At 41.1% G+C, this 19,911-nt stretch overlaps 1 protein-coding gene across 1 annotated transcript in view; it reads right to left on the bottom strand.

Annotated features, from left to right (window-relative positions):
- Positions 1 to 2,614: 2,614 nt before the first annotated feature.
- mrpl23 (mitochondrial ribosomal protein L23) overlaps positions 2,615 to 19,911 on the bottom strand; it is a 35,450-nt gene continuing 18,153 nt past the window's right edge. The window contains exon 5 of the mRNA XM_058645945.1: positions 2,615 to 3,683. Coding sequence (XP_058501928.1) covers positions 3,519 to 3,683 — 165 coding nt within the window. The 3' untranslated portion in view covers positions 2,615 to 3,518. The remainder of the gene's footprint in view (positions 3,684 to 19,911) is intronic.

Raw genomic sequence — 19,911 nt, 5'->3', positions numbered from 1 at the left:
TGCTGGCAGTGTTTTATTGGGTATGAAGAGAAGAGAGAAGCATGGAGAGAACATGGAGCGGAGGGCGAGAGGAAGACTGTACGTAGCACTGGGAGGGAAAAGACTATTTAGCAGTCATTATTTTTTTTTTTACAGCAGTGAAGTTGGTGCAGTATAATGCTTACTGAAGAAAAATCTAAAAAAGACTTCCATTAGGGAATACACTGACAAGTCTGCACTCAGCTTTGGGACTTCAGGGCTGAGCACACTGCAGGAGACAGCAATCTGGCTGGTCCCTGCCAGCAAAGACTGGTCTGATCTGCTCTTCTGGGAGTTCCACACACCTGCTTACATAAACCCAAAGTTGTCCTGAAAGGCCTTCTTCATCACTGAGATTCTTCTTCATCTTGGAAAAATCTAATTTCATCTTTAACACTTTAGACGCACGGACAGACAAAGCTGTCTGCTCCAGTATTTTCTCAGTCTAACCCGGACAAAAGTCATTTGTCGTCGATCATGAATACAAATGTGTTGATGTTAAAATTGGGTTTAAAGCAAAGGTCATCTCTCGACTTGCCCCCCTTGTTCAAGATTGCCAATTTTAAAGGTTCAGCTCTTCATCTCCCTCCCAAGTGTCAGAGAAACTATGTAGCCTTCAGTTAGCATCACAACTGGAAAACGCTTTGTTTGTCCATTGTGGGCGATTGTGAAGACACGGTGGTCCAAAATGGCGGCCTCTGTAGAGCTGACCCAGCTCCTGATATAAATATATAAGGAAAAAACAACAATTCATCAAAGATTAAATATACTTATTCCAATTAATTTCGAGCAGCGTTGTGGCCTCTCTGTTCAGAGCTCACACAAAACAATACACAGACTCTCAAGTCATAAATAAGAAGCTTCCTGCTGATGTATGCAGTGAGCTCGGGGTCACTGGTTTTCCCCTGCAGCAAAGTGAGGCGCTGGATAATGGAAAGGAAAAGTGGACTTGAGTTTTTTCTCAGGATAAGTGGACGGGCTGCTCACCATGACTCTGCCTATACTTTATCAGAAGGACTGCAGCAGTTCTCTCTGAAGCCTTCACTGAAGATCATTGTCATTGCGCGGCCTCAGCTTCCCACGCTGCTAATCAACTGAAGTGCATGCTTTTCTTTTAAAGCAGGGGACAGCATTAGTAGATCATGACAATGCTTTGACACATAAATCATGGTCATGTCTCCCAAATTTTGGGGAATTTGATTGAGAACTTTATACACTACACGGCCTCTCAAAAGTGTTGCGGAAAACACTGCATTGTGGGATCAAACCGCTGTTCTCTGGGAAGAGAAACAATCATTTGTTTTATTCAAGTCCAAACACTACGTAACTTTGGCAGGTCCTCCACAGATGTTAGCACTTAAAAATCAAAGTCTATGCTTCTTCAGCTCATGTAACATTTTTATTGATTAGAATTATAACCCAAATTATATTGTCAGTGCAACTATTATCATGGGGAAAAATCCAATCATAAATCTGTGTTTTATTTTAAGTACAATTTAAATGATTTTACTTTGACTCGGTCTGTTAAGGAAGGATCGTGTTGCAACAAATCTATTGATCCACGGCTTTCATTGTTTAACTCCTTCCACCCTCGTGTTGTTTTTCAGTTTATTAGCCGTTGTTGATTAACTGTTCTTTAAAAACAGCTAAAATGACTAAGAGACATTTATATGTATGAGCAAGACATGATCTCATTAGCCAAATGTGTGTGCGTCTGTCTGAGCAATATAAAATGTGTCATCATTCTCACTTTAAGTAGCAGTTTTCAAAGTGTACAAAAGTACTGTCAACAGGCCTTAAACAGTGGGATAATACCAGCGTCTTAATGCCTGTTTGGCGATATAAAATGTCTGCAGCTGATTTTGTAAGTGTATCTGAGTTTATAGGGAACAGGGTATCCTCCTGAAAGGGAACAGACGGAGAACAGGGACAGATTATTGCTTGGCAAACACCAGCACTTTGATTTCCCAACTTCCATGTGGGGTCTGTTCAACATGAATTTGGTCTCCTACTCTGTTTGTGAAGCAGCTGTTTCTCTACATGATCAGACTGGGCAACGGAGAGAAGCAGAGAAAAATACAAAAGTGAAAACACGGCAGAGACAGAAGAAGAAATGGAGTGGCTGTGTAACAGGAGGCTTGATTTGTTCCAAATCAGATTGCTTTATAGCAACGCAGGGGGTGAATGGTTCCAGGCAGCAGACAATGGGCCAACAGGTTCAATATTGACATTCTCCTTAGTGATAGCCGAGTTGGCTGGGTGAGGTCAGGGACTGGACCTTTGTAATAGCAAGCCAACATTAGTGGTCACGGCTGGGGGACACTTACTGTAACCTTGGCCTCTCAGTATAATGGAGGGTCTGAGTGAGCCCGGGAGAGGTCCCTCCCCTTTATGGGCCTCATTACCGTAAGAGAGCTCAGTCCTCCATTGGCCCGACTCAGAACACAGATCATTACTTCTTCAAAACAGCTACCAGACCACATTGGCACACGCGCAGGCCAGCTTGTGTGGCAAACAAAGTCTCCAAGTGCCAGTTGTTGAGTGCAGCAGCCGTGGGAGATGAGGCGAGGAAAGCACAAGAAAAAGTATGCAGAGCGCTTTTGGACAAGTGACCGTTTATTAGTTCTTATTCCAACAGCACTTACAGTTCGACCGATTCACTGGCAGAGCTCCGCATCCTAGTCAAACACACACGCACGCACACCAACACTGAACACTCTTTTGCTGCCACAATATAATAAAACACTCGAGCAAATTCCATGTCACTGCTTGCTGAAACAACATCTCAATTGTTGTTTACTTAAAGTGGTCAATTAATTTGAGGCAAACTCATAAAAGGGGTAAGGATGTGGGTTGCCCATGTAGGCCGATCCAACTGGCCAAGATTCAGGGCTTGTAGGGACGTGACACTGTAGGGCTCCCCAGTGTGGCAGTGAGGAAGAGGACCAGGACAGGGACAAGCAGACGGAAGGACAAGAGCGGGAACAGAGGAGAGGAGAAAGCTAAATTCTGAGGGGAGAAGCGGGAGATGCTAAAGTACAGGTACTAAAGGTGAGACGCAAAACAAGGAGGTGGAAGAATAAGGGGAAGGAAAAGAAGAGGTCATCTGAGGTGATGCAGAGTCTGTACGGTGGGCTGTTTTCATGAAAGATGGAGCAGGGCCACTCTCCTCCTCCTGTGATTCTGTTCTGGCTCCGGTTACTGGACTGGAGCCTTGCAAACTCTCTTTCTCTCTCTCTCACACACACACACACACACACAAATACATGCGCACACGCACGCACACACACACACACACACACACACACACACACGTACGACCGTACACACACACGTCGCTGGCCTCCCACGCAGAAGCTCATTCTTTACTACATACTTGCGTTTCTTACAGAAATAGAAGTGACATCACAATATGGCATTGTAAACCAATACATGTTGCTCATGATGACAAAACACCCCCGCGCACATACACGCATAGAGTTTTCGGTCAAAAGGCCGTCTCAAAGTCCGAACCACTCGGTGACCCCTCCTCTCCTGGGGTCGGGTTTCTGCCTCTGCTTCTCATCCTCCATGAAGTTGTTCTGCATTTCTTCCACGGAACCCTCCTCTGGCTTCGACTCCTTTTCCGGGAAGATATCAGGGAAGGTGAACACCTGGCCTTGGGCCTAGAGTGCAGAGACAAAATGTTAAAAAAAACAAAAACAAACAAAAAAAAAATCAATAAGGCAATAAATCATCATGCTCCTGTCTGTTCACAGGGGGAAAATAGTTGCTTTTTTATCGACTAAAAATAATTTTTCTTTCACCATTTATTTAAATGGTATTTTTCCCTTGGAATTCAGGACACTGTTTCTTCCAATTCCTCTTCCAGTTACACAAACACTCTCTTTCTCTCTGGCATTCAATTTCTCCAACTCTCCCACATTTAATCTCTCATCTCTCTCCATTTCTCTGGTCTTGATTTATTCAGAGGGAAAGGATGGTATCCATTATTTATTCCATACCAACCCATCTCTGGCCATAGCTAATGCACCACTGGCCCAAGCGTAGTCGGTGTCAGGCTGCTGTAGAGTACAGTACAGTACATTACAGTACACTCACATGTAGGTTTGCATGCCCATAAACAGAAAAAAAAAAACATAGGTCAGTGAGTGCAGGCGCACGCACGCACGCACGCACGCACGCACGCACGCACACACGCACGCATCACCATGTGAAACACAGGAAAATGTGCCCTCTATGAAATAAACATATGTACAGTGTGTCAAATTTAGCATGAAAACCTCCACATGTGCATAACGACAATGCTAAACAATACGGAAATAACACAAAACACGTATCTTACGGGAGGTAAGGGCCAGACACACCCTTAAATACCAGATGGGCACCCCAAAAGTGAACGTGGGGGACAGAAAATCACAAAGGATCCACACGACAACTTAAACTCCCGTGTCTGGGTAAAATTTGTAATTGTAGGTGTGTAATAAATCTACAGTATGTTAACTCAAAAAATCATGGCGGACCACTGCTTAAACATTAAGCTAAAGCTAAGTAACTTCTATTATAAACAGAAATGGATCTGCAAGTTAAGAGCCCACACTGAGAATCTCACAGAAAACACAAATACAGCACTTAATAAATGTGAGGTATCTCAGCGTGCTTGACTGCTTGAGCAAAGCTAACATCTCTGCAGCGTCCTCTTTGCAGCCTCCTAATTCCCAAAAAAAAAAGCTGAACCTAACACTTTCTCTACTACTACTGACTCCACATGTTGTCATTATGTTTTAAGAACTTCTACATTGTATGCTAAATAATTCCAGCGATGACACTCAAGCCGCAGCCCCAGATGTCACAGATGCCTAAACAAAGGGAACTACAGTGGAGTCATCGGGTTTAAACACAATACTCTGCCCTCTGGTGGTAGGAAGTACACTGTTCCTTTACAGCTCTGCATCACAGCCCTGTACTCCAACACCAAATAATGGAGAAATATCAATAAGTGTATTGATAAGTATCGGTACCGACACGCTGCATCTATATCAGATACCCATCCCTACACAAACATGGACACCGAGCACTCACTGTTACCGGTCTCTTCCTTCAAATCAAAATGTGTGATGATGAAACTACGCTTAGATGTGTCGTCGCCTGTGTCACTGTATGTGTGTGTTTGTGTTTGGATTGCGAGGAAAACTGTTAATTAGCACAAATGCTCCTCAAGTGATTTACGGTCAGCGATGCTGTCGTCTACAACAAACAGCAGCTTCCTCTTGACAAATATCCACATGCCTTTATATGACTCATAAACAGCTCAATTATTTGATAAAGAGACCTATCACTGTTTAATGAATCGCTTCCATGAACACAATTGTCAATCAAGTACTCTGTCTAAATATGTGAAATACTTAGTTTGGGGCCAGAGCGTAGGCGTTAAGGAATGGTCTGGCTCTGATGTGAATGTTACTTTGTCTGTCTACAACCCCCAAAATACCAAGAGAAACATGCATATAATTACCGCATAGCATGGTTTAATTCCCAAAGGGGGACACAACATGAAGCTCACACTCAGCCAAAGATGCAGATGCAGTTGGCCTTGTCTACTCTACTTGACTGGGACGACCTACAGCAGGAGCCCCGGCTGTTATTACTGTGTTTATACTTGTGCCTATATAAATACGTGTGCTCAGGTGCATGCTGTTTGTGCTTCTTTCTCTTTAGTCTTAAACTAGTACATTTATGTAACAGCAATGCACATAAAAAAACAACAGTTTTCAGATTAGACAAAGGAAATAATTACTCGGTGCTCAACAGCTGAGTGGATATACACTAGTAAAAGTCACTCACACAAGTTATGTGATGCCCGATTGCCATTGAGTTTGTGGCTCCGAGCAGTAGACCAGTTTTAAACTAATTTTCTTGCTATTTTTATGTCCCCATGGTTTCAAAGTTTGTAGCAATAGCTGCTTTGAGAGGACACCGTTAACTGTTAGTTTACAGCAAACCGAGTCGCTGCAAGGGCTGCTAATGATAGGCTTCTGATAATAAAAAGAGAAAATGGGGAGGAAATGCCAACGAGCTGTTAATAATAATGCATTAACAGTTAAGGAGGACATGTTTATGGTGCAAAAAAGAATCTTTTACTTCCACTTCAGTGTAATTACGTTCAACACCCCCTATAAACTGGCTTTTGTTCCATAAAAACAAAAACTAGGAGCCCCAATAAGTCTATTTTGTGTTCAACTGTAACACAATTTTCTTAGGTACCGACTAATCCAAAATATGGAGTGCAACATAAAACAAGACGACCCAGAGATCACAGGGTTCTCGACAGAAACCTAGTCTTCATGCATGAGAACTGACAATACTGGAATGACTTGGCGTCAAACATCATTCAGCCACTACTTTTATTGTTGTATGATACCCATCACACTGAATTCATCGAGTAGTGAGAATAAAAGAAACAACCTTTAGCTACTTTGTTCCTGTCTTGCAGCAATGCCTGTACTGCAAAGTACAGGAGCTTAGGTTTTTTTAGGGTGGGTGCAGTAATGCATGAAGACAGATGAGAGTGCAGACACAGTCAGGAGCAGGAGGCTTAGTCAGGCAGGGGCAGAAAGCTGCCAAACACCAGAGAAGCACCTAGAGACCAATGGCCTTGCCAAGACCCTCAGTGTCTCCTGTACTCGCACACGCTGTCATCGAGGAACGCAAAATCCAGAACACAAACAGCGGACCACGCCAAAGGAAGTTTGCTGCAGCAGTAAGAGGAGAAGTGATGAGGAGGAGGAGGAGGAGGCAGCATGAGGAAAGATGGGATCATGGCACTAAAAACACCAAACCTGGAAACAGGAGGAACAATGAAGCAGTAAACCAAACAAGACGTCACCCAACTTGAACCAAATGTCATTGCATGACAATTCCCACTTATTCAGTGCAGCATTGGACACCGTGTATACACATGGTGAAAAATAATACTGGCCTCAAAGAGCATGATTCATCCCCCCCTCCCCCCAAAAAAACAAAACAACAAAAAAAGCACCAAGGCTTGATAAACAAGTCTCATTGTTGCTGTAAGTGTATGTGTGCTGTGCATGTGTCATGCTTTTGATGGACACAGTAGTTCCATACCGACAGAAACACATAAATACCGACTGCGCTGGCAGCCAGTATTTATGTGTTTCTGGGAAATCTATACATCACACCACAGCACTGGTAAAACCTGTGTACCCTCAGTTTCCAAGCAAAACTCTACTGTGCCTCTCTACATTTATAAATGTGTGTGAGTGACAGAGGAGGAGTGTCAATGAGGGCACACTGATTCATGGAGGAGAAGAAAGGTGGTCCAAGAAAAAGGACAAATGTGGGGAAAGACAGACGGGCATTATTATGTCCCTCCATATTTCCTTTCTGTTGCCTACTATGCTTCCAAGACCACATGACACATGAAACAGCACGAGTGGAATCTTTTTGCTCAATCTGCCATCATCTTCCCCACACTCCCTACTGAATCGTGCTGCCATCCAGGAATACTGGGACAAGGTCCCACACTGCTAGCGATGTAAACATACTCCTCTTACGCACATGAACAACCCATTACACCCACAGTTTCCCTTTCCAACGACTGTGTGGGGGGAGGCTGGTGGGGTTAAGAGGGGAAGGCAAATGTTGTCATTGACTCAAGACCAACCCTTCTCACTTTCCCCCCCATCTGTATGTATGTGTATGTTTCCTTTTTAAAACCTAATTCAAAGTCTTGTTCTACTCCAGGAAGTGTGCATTTAGTGTGTCGGTCTGCCCTGTGTCACATTTGGGGATCACAGTCAGACTTTTTTAACCAACTCACAGGGGACAGCTGTCAAATAAAGAACAACAATCGAGTGTCCCCTTATTGTTTTCACAGCAGTTACGCTGAACAGAACTGGTTTGTGTCTTTATTGGCATACACTGCTCAGACTTAGCTGGTGTGTAAACCTCCAGGCTACAAATGTCTTTCAATGAAAGGTTTCCAAGTCTAACCTGGGATTATATATATATATATATATATATATACACACACACGTATATACATATATATATGTATATCTATATATATATGTATATATATATACATACATACATACATCTATATATATATACATATATACATATATAGTGTGTGTGTGTGTGTGTGTAGGCTCGAGCGGATACAACACAGAGTCACACACAAACCAAAGTAATCCTGTTTTCACCCCCACAGGCAAAATGGGAAAGAGGAGAGCAACAAGACCAAGTGAGCAATGGAAACAGACACACAAAGGACAACTGTATTCTGTGTGTGTTTCTTTCTAATAATTTCCCCTTTAGAGAAAAAAAAGAAGAATGTTGAAAGAATGGACAAATGTGTGTCCGGCAACCTTGGAATGCATGCGAAATCAATACATGGGAAATGTGAAAGGGGGACTCTATTTTTACATGAGCTTAGATTTAAGTATGAAATATGAAAGCCTTGGTTATTCTGGTTTGATGTGTTAAAATGTCTTTGATGAAAACAGGAAGGTACTTTTTCAACCTAGAGCTGAATAGAACATTATGGCACAGTCACCAGGGGAAGACACAAAAGGCTGATTCAACCTGCTGCTCTGAGAGTTAAAACAGGGGACATGACCGGACAGGACTGGAGCACGACCAGACATTGCAATGTGACAGATGAAATACCCATCAGCATTAAAATGCCTCTGACTGGGCTATGCAGTGAGGTATGCTACAAATGTCAAGAAAAAGAAAAAGAAAAAAAAAAAAGTTTGCAGAAATGATTACTTAACCCCTTTGAGATGAGTTTGACTTCATTTTCCAATCATTTCAATCCACAGGATACCTTTTTTATTGTATCACGTTTTACATCTTCTGGAATAAAACAAATATGACATATCAATTTATTACTTTGAAGTACTTTGAAGAAGTTGTAGTTTTACAGTTTCACAGCTGTAAAACTATTTGAGGTCAAACGCAGACTACGATTAAGAGCATCTCGACAACTTTGAGATTGAATCCATTACATTCTAACCATTCTTGAACGGCCTGGGATCAGCCAAAATGGGAACCTGAGCTTTTCATTGTGACCATATGAGACTGTTACATGTGACAAATCAAATACCCCTCCGTTTGATGACGGACTATATTTAAGGAAGGGAAAGTGAGCCATTTGCAAAGTCACCGAATGGTGAAAGTTGTCATCAAGACCACAGACAGACAAATCTGAACCTCACAGTGAAAAGGAGATGTGTTGATGATGCGGGATGAAAACTCGTGAAACTGTGGCTCATACAGCTGTTGTGAGGTAAGTCCTAACAAAGCACAGACATTTTGAGTCTTGCTGGTGGCACTGTATGTGTGTGCAGTAGCAAGAGAGGCAGACAGTGAGGTGTTCACATTGTGGTCGAATACTCTTTGACCTCACAGTAGGAAAGCCAAGCAGAGTACAGAGGGAGAAACCACAGTGGTGAGGTTACCAGGATTAGAGCTGAGGGCAACCCCCCTGCTGAGAGTAAAAAGAGTGTGTTGTGTACGTGTGTATGTGTGTGTGTGTGTGTGTGTGTGTGTGTGTATGTATGTATGTATGTATGTATGTATGTATGTATATATATATATATATATATATATATATATATGTACATATACGTACATATACATATATATACACATATATAAATAAACCCAATTTATGGGAAATGTTGACATGCATCGTGTTCTTTTTTTCAGCAATTCCGGCAGTGGTACACGTTAAAGAACAGCCAGCATCATTTCAAGTAAGAGAAGGTTATATGCCTTGCTCAAGGGCAACTAGACTACAAAAGACCAATTACTAGAGTCATTCAAAACAGGTTTTAGCAGCCTGACTGCAGTTTTTAAAGGTGAGATCACATCTTTGTGAGTCTGTTTTCTTTGGTCTCAACCACTTATTAAATTTTGTTGCATTTTTCTATTCAGTTCATTTAAGTTCACACTGCCTAATTACAAGTGAACGGAGACTTGTAAAGGAAAATCAGATGGACTCACAAGTAGTTGTTTATTGGACAGAGTTTTGGCAACCTGTCATCCTGTAATATTACAGATTTTGGCAGCCAAGGAGAAAGAAGGACAAAAAAAACAACCTATTTGATTCATGTTTCTTTAGGTTTAACTGAGCGTTGTGGATTTGTCTGAGCTTTTTGCCATAATTTACCATCTCTGGCCTTCATGCCAGAGAAAAATTTTAAAAATGTGATCAGTCAAAGCCAAGGTCTGCTTCGGTTTATATTGTCACACAGGGCTTTCCAAACATGAGAAACTGCTGGTCATCCCAAGTTAACATCAATCTCCTTGTATCCATTAAAAAATGACCAAACAAAGGTCAGCATGTTCATGAGAATATTTTGCTGGTGCTTTTGTAAAAACTGAATTACTATACTGCACCTACAATATATGGTCATAATTGGCTATTATGACCATATATTGTCTGAATGCAATTTTTAAATAAAAATATTTTCAGAAAAAAAACAAAACACTTCCACAGGTTAAAGTGTCAAAATATTTACTGTGACCGACCCTAAACCCTTGAAAAATAGCATGACCATGGCTCTCTTAAACCTGGAATGTAACACCAACTAATATTACTAAATATCTGCTGTGAAAAAGGTCTAATACGCCAGATTTATTCAAGACATGCTTGAGCATTCCATACATGTGTTGTATGAGTTAAACTCACTGACAGCGTGATAATATACAAGACCAGCTTTCAGTCACATCATTCCAATTCTAATGCCAATGATTGCTGAATTTGACAGACATAAAAACAACAAAGCTGGTGGTGCCCTGACATTTTTGCACAGCACTCTCAAAGGTCTCTCAACAGGTTTGCTGCTATCTGAAGTGATGTGGTTGTCTTCACTTCAGAATGACTGTGTATGGTTTGTGTTAAGCATGTTCTGGTGTCGTCTTTGGAGATAAACAGGAAATGTTGAAAAACAATGATGATCGATGTCTTATCACAATTATGTTCTGCATAATTTTTGGATAAATATAGGATTCCAAGCAATGCTATCAGAATACATACATCCATTTTCTATTTAAATGTTTATAATTGATTTTGTCCGAATTTCCCATGATTTCATTTAGGTTTTGTATGCTTATATCAAAAATTAAAAACCATTTACAGAGTATACTAACATTATGTGTAGTTAATGCTGAAAGACAGAAATGTAAAGTTGCAATATATTCATTATAGTGCATCTCTTCTAAGTAAAAGGTATCCTTTCCAAAACAATACCAACTGCTAATGTAGGATACTATACCCTCACTGTGCTTATACTGTACTAGAACTTCAATTGCATCATGTAGAAGATTTTTCATCTGTAAACATGGAACAGAAATTGTCAAAGAAAACTGGGAGAGGCAGGAAAGACGATGCAAGAGGGCAAGAGAAGAGAAGAGATGTAGCCTGATGATTGTAAACAGCTCTGGCTGCCAGGCCTCTGGGTGGGCCACACATTCACTCTCACTTTATCTCATTGACACACACAGACAGACACACAAATCTACCCCTTAGTGACTCCATCCAGACCTTCTGGTGCAAACCATTCCAGTAACAGAAATGAAAAAGAGTGAAGAGAATTCAGGCAGAAGGATTAAAGAAAGTTAATACCAAGAAAAAAATGTACTTCGTAAACCTGGATTATTTCCTCTCAGCTCAGAGAGTGAGATGAAAAAGATTTAGCCTGAAGATGTTAAATGATACAAGGAAAGCGAATTTAGACCTCATCTGATCTTTGCTCAAACAAAATAGGTACAATGTCAAACGTTTGAGATGACATGAGAGCATAGAGGACAAAATCTTAGCTAAGCATGAGTGGAGCACAGTGAAATCATCTTTAAGTGACTGTGAGAGCAGACCACTAACCAGTAGAATCCTGCTGTGGGTTTGTTCAGGGTCATGACCCCAACACTCCCTCCAATTACAATGACTTCTCTTCCACAGCCCAGCAACAGCTAAATAACTTGTTTACAGCTTTGGCTAGTGGTGGTATACTGTATGTTTGCAGCATTTTAATAACTATTACATTTACGATCTATGAACCATATGGTGGACAATGACGATGACAGATGTGTATTGTTATGCACAGATGCGAAAAATAAACTGCCGACTTTTAGACTAAGCTGTGTTTACATTGATACCATCAACATCTGATGTATTACTGTGGTGGTTATGCTTTTTATGTAGAAGTACATTTGAGGTTACACCAGTTGTAGGAAATGTGACATAAGTAAATTTTAATATTTGCATTGGAAGTGATTTATACATGCACATATCTGACAAAGTGACAGTAAACAGTGAGACTGGTGCTTCAAAATTACATTGGATTAAATGCATACATTATATCCAGTGAAGCATCTAACAATGAACAAACAAACTCAACACTGCGTTATGCTGTAAAATGAGGATGGCATTCCTTCTGGGCTCTGGGTCTGTCATACTCCAGTGCGGTACCCATGGAGGACTACGTATGGCAGGGACGTCTGTTATCCTGAGTTAGGCCATACCATTTAAAACAAGTACATGAAGGAAAAACACTTGTGTGTTGTTGTTTTTTTTTGTTTGTTTGGTTTTTTTTTTTAAATAAAATACGTTTTAAAAATGAATTTCTTCCCAAAATTTCTACTAGTGTGATGAACAGAAACAGCTAAAGTAGCAGTTATCAGGATTTTGAAAAGATATTTTTCAGGTTCATTTGAAGCTTGTTAACTGTAGGGCGTATGTACTTTGTTGTGTTCTGATTTGAGAGGCTATATTCATTTTGGCCCAGCATTTTATACGTCAGAGACCGGAAAGTAAAAAAAACCCAAAACTATTCATAGTCTACTGGGCCTGAGATTGTCTTTATTTTATTATTAGCAGGGGTGATTTAAACTAACTTAAAAAAAAACAACATTCTGTTGTACATGCTATATTATACCACTGTCCCATTCAATTTAGATAAATATCAGGGTTAGGAACAGACTAACAGACATGTGACATGCATTTATATTAGAAATATGACAGGTATCAGCCAATTTTGGGAGGAAAGGAGGAAAATAACATTACATTTATCCATACTTTCCAATCGCAATATGAATCAGAATTACAGTATAAACCAAATTGTGAAAAAACAGATTGTACCAGCCTTGCTGCTTTTTTTTGGAGAAAAAGCAGAGATCAAGCAGGTGAGCAAGAAATGACTCTGAAAACTGAAAATACCTTTATGATCTATCACAAGGAACTTCAGACATACGAGTGCAGGGTTGCAGCACCCATATATCTGCCTAGAGACTCTGTATATGTGTGTGTGTTCGCAAGTGCACTTGATAGTTTTCATGTCTGGGCATGTCTTCTCCCAGCCGGCTAACTGGAGACATTGGACCCTGGTAAGAGAGCTCTCAGGAAAAGATCATCACTGTTTAAATAGACACTGAGCCAAAGACATTAACATCCATCTGCTCACAAAAACAACAACAACAGCCACCAGCAAATACGACACAACCAAATCTGTTTACATTAGCAGCCGTGACCAACAGACAGTAAATCATATCGTTGTTAATCTTATGATAGGAAAACCGTCGCTGAACCTTAAAGCCAACTCGCACCTAACCTTGCCTTTCTCAACCATCCACCCCAACTGTGCTCACACACACGCATGCACACAAACAGCTGTTCACTATCATTATCCCCTCCATCTATGTCATTCACCCCCAACCCCCACGATGTACCCCATTTCTCTCTCACCAATGCATGTAAACAACCATCACATACCCTCCCCCCAATTTCAAGCACCCCCTCCACCTTCCCCACCCCCTCTCAGCCCGACCCCACTATCTAGGCTACCAAACACAAACACAGTCATACCCTTGCACAAAAACACACTCTCACACACACACTAACACACTCAACCCTACATGCAACATAAACATCCAGGCAATGCCCCTGCCCCCTCCCCAACTCTGAGGAATGTGAGGACCAGCTGGTGGAGAAAATAAAAAACGAAGAAGCAACCAAAACAGGAAATGCATCAGCGAGGGCCTAACAGAAGTCGTTATCAGGCCAGTGGCAGCCCTGTTGAGAACCTGGGTGGCGCCGCATGCTGATTGGCTGATCAAAGTGGCAGCTGTGTCATTACAGGTCAGAAGGTCAGGGGTAATCAAGAAAGGTTATGGGCATGCACACTCGTGCATGTGTGTGTGCCTGTTGGTGTGGTGTTGCCATGGCTATCTATGTAGGGGGAACCTGGAGGAAATGTGGGAGGAAATTATGGTGAGGAAAGAAATGCTGCAGAGGGAGATAAAATTAAATAAAGATCAGTCAAAGATGACAAAAGGAAAGTCAAGAGAAAGATCGGAACTGCATGTTCAGTCAGCGGAACTGGATTCATATATGTATCTTCTTACACATTTGTCCAACTCAACTCTTGTTTTCAATAAGAATAACTAATATGAAATGTATTATTATTGTTATTATTATTATTATTATTATTATTATTATTATTAATAATAATAATAATAATAATAATAAACCTTTATTTAATCAGGATAATCTCTTTCACAAGAGTGTCCTGGCCAAGACAGGCAGCAGCCCAACCTACAAGTTAACAACAACATTATAACAGCACCATAATCATCAAACATATGAGAAATAAATAGACACAAAATAGATTAAAGAACAAGTGCTCAACAAAAGTGACATTAAAACCAGTGAAAATCAGTTAAAAACATCTACAACCAGAAAGGTTATGCAGTCATTCAGTAGCCGTTTAAAAGTGTTCAGTGATTTGTTGTGGGGGAAACAACTATAAACAAACAATAAAAGCACAGTCATATCAATTAAATTTGCATCGCCAGACCTGAGATAAGTCAAACAAAATATGAGAGAAAAACAGCGACTCCGCACTAAAAAAAGTTTGTGACCCTGAAGACCCTCTTCTGTTTTCTATAATTCATGTTCTCCCTCTCCACTGAGCTCTTATGAAACTTCCACACACACACGATTTTATGTATATATGAATGTTACATGTCATACATACACATATACATATACGTATATGAGACATATACAGTATATCTTAAACTAAAATGAGGTTTAATCATAGGTAAACCTCTGGTGAGTCACGTTTAAAAACTTGCTGTAAACCAAGGCTGCGGAGCGGAAGTGCAACACACAACAGAAAGTACCATGGAGAGCACTCAAACGGAACTATTTTAGATCCCTGCTTGAACAGGGCACATCATCACATCGACTGCCTCCCCCCCAAAAAAAGAAGCAGAGGACAAAATTACTATGTTCACCCAGGTGTCATGTTAACATTACTGCCGATTGGAGCCAGAGATGATATAAACCCGAGTCTATTGCAGAGTTATCTGATCCAGGAGTGAATGTCGATTGTATCCATTCCCATTGCAGGGAAAAGCCAAATGCTAGCAGGTATTAGTGGGTTCTCGGACCAGTGGAAAAGAGACTATAAGGAAATTGAGGTGTTCCAGGAAAAGCTTCAGCTTTTACTGACCTCACCACCAGCATAAATATACATGAGTACACACACACACAATGATTATAGTATCAGCATATAATCTTTCATATATATATATATATATATATATATATATATATATACACACATACACACACATACATTGTATATACACTGCATATACAAATAGAATTTAGTGAACATAAGGTTGAATGACTGGTTTGCAGTTTAGTGAATTTCTTCTTCTCAGTCAGATTTTTTTCGTCTGTATTCTTAGCACAAACTTCGGTAAATGTTTCTCTTCAACAGTGCCCGGGAACTTACTGAACTTAATAATAATTCACTCAATAACGGTCTTGTTAAACATGTTTGTGCAGTTGGAGTGCAGAGACTGTCTCATAGATTTTCTGGAAAAGTTTGGCCTTGATTGCGTCATCACACTGTCCATTGTGGTCATTTTTTCATAAATTTATGATCTACAAATTGAAGGACTGGAAATCATTCTTACATTGTTTTTCCTTAAAGCCTCTAGTAGAAGGCTATGATGTATTTTATACAAACACTGAACTTGAGGGCAGAAAACATCTTTGACAGCTTCCTCGAGTTTCTTGTGAACAGATGGCTGGTGTTTGTGTTATTTGTTTGAATATTCCTGCTGTCCACAGACATTTGGGAAAATGAACAAGTCATTGCCACAACAACTGGTACCCACTAGAAAAAAGGGATATCCTTTCCTGTCAAAACAAATAGACTTTCAAGTTTTTGGGACAGCAGAAATGGTCATTTCTTACATGTTTGAATATGTTGTATTACATTATGTTAATTATTTGCAATACAAGAAGGTTTAGTAATTCTAGGAAACTGAAGAGGGGTTAAGCATATGGGAGAGACACGGTTCTGAAAAAAAAATGTGGTAAGAATTTAAATAGCAATTTTGAAATGATGAATCATCCAGTCCTGTGTGAAACAGAAAAATGAGACAGACAGAGGGGAAGGGCACTGGGGAAAAGTGGCAGAAGTTAAAAATGTTAATTGGTGTGATAAGCAAGGGTGAGGCAGCACAGGGAAGGGAAGGAAGCAGAGTGGCAGACAGACAGACAAGGCTATGTAAAGCAAGCCTGTGTTTGCGTGACAAGGTGAAACAGAGGAAGAGGGAGGGAAGAGGAGAGCAGCAGCCACCACGATCAAAATAGTTGAAAATAATAAAATTCCACATAGATAAGCAAGATTTCCCCCACAGCAGACTGATTCAGCACCTCCAGCTTCAGACAGTCATGGCTTCGTTCAAAGTGGGGAACAGGAACAGGAGGAAAGGCAAGGGGTCACAGGATGGGGGGGGACTGCAAATCCCCCATCCTGTGACCAGCTCCAACACCAGTATCACCCCAGCCAGAAACACACAGTCAGACATAAAGTATACACAGCCCTAGAGAGTCTATTGTTAAGCAACAAGGAATCAAGACCTGATGAGGAGACAGGGGAAGAAGGGGAGGTTAGTGAGAGAAGCTCTGCAGCAAAACGTTGCCATCTAGTGTCAGTCAAATAGAGAAAAGAATCAGACTAGGGCACAGCTGTCCTCTTATAATCACTCTCAATACAGCTGTGTATCCCCCCCCCCCTTTTCAGCTGTGTCACAACTCCTCCATGTCTCCATGTTTGCCACTCAGTCTCTCCCTCTGTTTGTTTGCCTCTCTCACTCCCTGTTCTCTTTCTCTTCAAGTGATGCCTTCTTCATGGATTGAGCCGGGGTGGAGAAAGCAACAGAAAGAAACACAGGAAATGAGCAATTTGAATGAAGCTACCACTTATTCTACAACTGTTGGTCTAACCCCATATCTTGTTTTCTTCTGTGGCCACTGAGACAGGCCAATGCTTTGGGGCAATCTGACTGGTTCATCTGGTGTGCTGTAATGCTGTCAAGTGAACAGAGCCACGGAGAGAAGCCATGACGCCTTTTTTACTACTTCTATGTAAACTTGGCCACCAGGCACATAAACAACAGCGCAGACTAGCAAAAAGAGCTGTTTGTATGTAAAAGGGATCTTCTTTTAACATTTAAAAAAAAAAAAAAAAAAAAACACTGGTAAGACAAGATTAGGAAAATGATTATTTTCAGGGTTTGAGTGTGTACACAACCTCTTAAAATGTTTAAGAATACATGGCCACACTTAACTTGTGTCATGTTTTAATCTTCTTTGCTGACTTCAGATGTGGAGAGAAATTACTGCATTATGACATCAAGTTGCTTAATTTATGACAAATAAAAGTCGGTTAAGGACAAATCCTTGGACAATCTGTGAGCTTGCTTTCTCTTCCGTCTGCAGCCAAATTTTCACTTTCACAATTTCACCCAATGAAAAAACAGACTTACGAGCCGGGGTGACTGTTGATGTACATGGACTTCTAATCCCTGCTAATTTTATTGGGTGCATACAAGCTGTCAAACAAAAGTTAACTTGTGTGGATTTTTATGTTAAATGTTTGCAAACATCCCACAGGTACCTGGAGGTGCAAGGCAGTGCCCAATACACAAAGACCACAAGCTGCTGCTCCTCCCTACTGAACTTCTCTGGAAACAACTCCAGTTAAATGTCTGACATTCCTTCTGATACACAGAGACCATCACAGTTACAATAACATGATGGAGAAGCTTTACATCTTACACCATTCCCATTCTGTCAGAAAATCAAGTTAGGAATATGTTCCTATGGTAATTTATATATAAAAAAAGTTCCCTTCATTACAATGGAAATTAAAACCACAAAATTGGAAATGAAAAAAAAAAAAATTGTGGGAGCACTGCTAAAAAGCAGCATGCTGTCAGACGTCATTAGAAATCATGACATTTACAAACCGCATTAGACATTTTCAACACAATACAGCACTATGGATCATTCAGAAAAGCTGAGAACGATCAGATATCCCATTCACATATTCAAAGCATCACCCACCAAGGGCTTTCAACATGCACTCTCAGCACTCAGACCACTGAGGTGCTGCAGCTGGCACCAGCCAGCAAAGCCCATTTGCAAACTAGCTGCTACTCCAAAGAAAATAACTCCTCCTCAGGCCAAAACTCACCACTGACTTTTCATTTACATGACAGACAACGAGCACTTTATCATTAATGTTTGACTGCCAATAATGTTGCTGAACAATGACTGAAAGAGTTCAAAATCTGTTATATGAAAAGCACAAAACGGGTTTCTGAAAGTTTCAAATAAAAGCGACATTTAAATGGAAACGGTGGTATGGTGCACTTCAACAGAATTTAATAAGGGTAAACCACAGGGTCTGACATGCTTTAGGAACATGGCTGACTGTAAAGCCGTCTTTGCTACCAGACACATCCTGATTTTAATCAACTCAACTTTGAAAGAGGGTTTGCTACAAATAATAGGCTGGGTGTAACGTACAAAGTCTGTGCTACAATATTCTTAAAAACTGTAAGAAATTGTTTCTGCACAAAGTTAACAAGAACCAGACGAAAAAGTCTGATTACACCTACTTTATATGAAGTAATGTCTACAAGAGGTCAGCAAGTGCAGTGCAGGATTGGATTTTCCAGCATCAGCCCCATACAGCCTCAGAAAGATGGAATAGTATAAGTAGAGTGCAGCAACTGTATACAAATGTTAACCCGAGCGTAGCAACTAGAGTTAGCCTTCAGCTAGTCTTAGCAGTGCATGAAAGCAGTCTGCCTCTAAACACACACTGAAGTATAGCCAGATCTAAAGGCTGTATGATAGACTTGACTTTCCATTTTGCCCTGCTGTTTCTGTCACCCCACCACCAGCAGCAGTACCTCTCTCTCTCTCTCACACACACACACACACACACACACACAAGGTCTCCCTGATCGCATTGCCCAGTATTTGGACCTCCTTGCTCTGGCAGGACTCTATGCCTCCTCAGCTCACCCCTCACAGAACGTCACGTACGCATATGCACTTTCCCACACACAGTGAGCATTTCACACATGCAGACGTTTTCTCTTCCCCCTATACTGGGGTCCCCCCTAAGCCTGAGGAAAATGGCCGTCACGGAACCCCGCAAACGGGAGGCCTCCCCTCAACCACAAGCCAAGAGTAAGGAATGAGAGAGAGAGCAAACATATTACTGCTGCAATATTAGCTGATGGAGGGAGAAGGGGTAAGAGAGGGGGGAGAGGAAAGGATGAGGGTAGAACGGGGGGACCGCGGTGTGAGCATCGACCCACAGAACACTCTCCCACATGTGGAGTCAATTAGGAACAATCTTGTTTTCTACCCACCGCTGAAAAAGAAAGGAGGGTTTTCTGGGGCTGTGTGTGTGTGTGTGTGTGTGTGTGTGTGTGTGTGTGTGTGTGTGTGTGTGTGTGTGTGTGTGTGTGTGTGTGTGTGCA

This window comes from Solea solea, chromosome 12 (genome assembly GCF_958295425.1).
Source record: "Solea solea chromosome 12, fSolSol10.1, whole genome shotgun sequence".
NCBI lineage: Eukaryota > Metazoa > Chordata > Actinopteri > Pleuronectiformes > Soleidae > Solea > Solea solea.
This window is presented reverse-complemented; position numbering and strand designations above follow the sequence as displayed.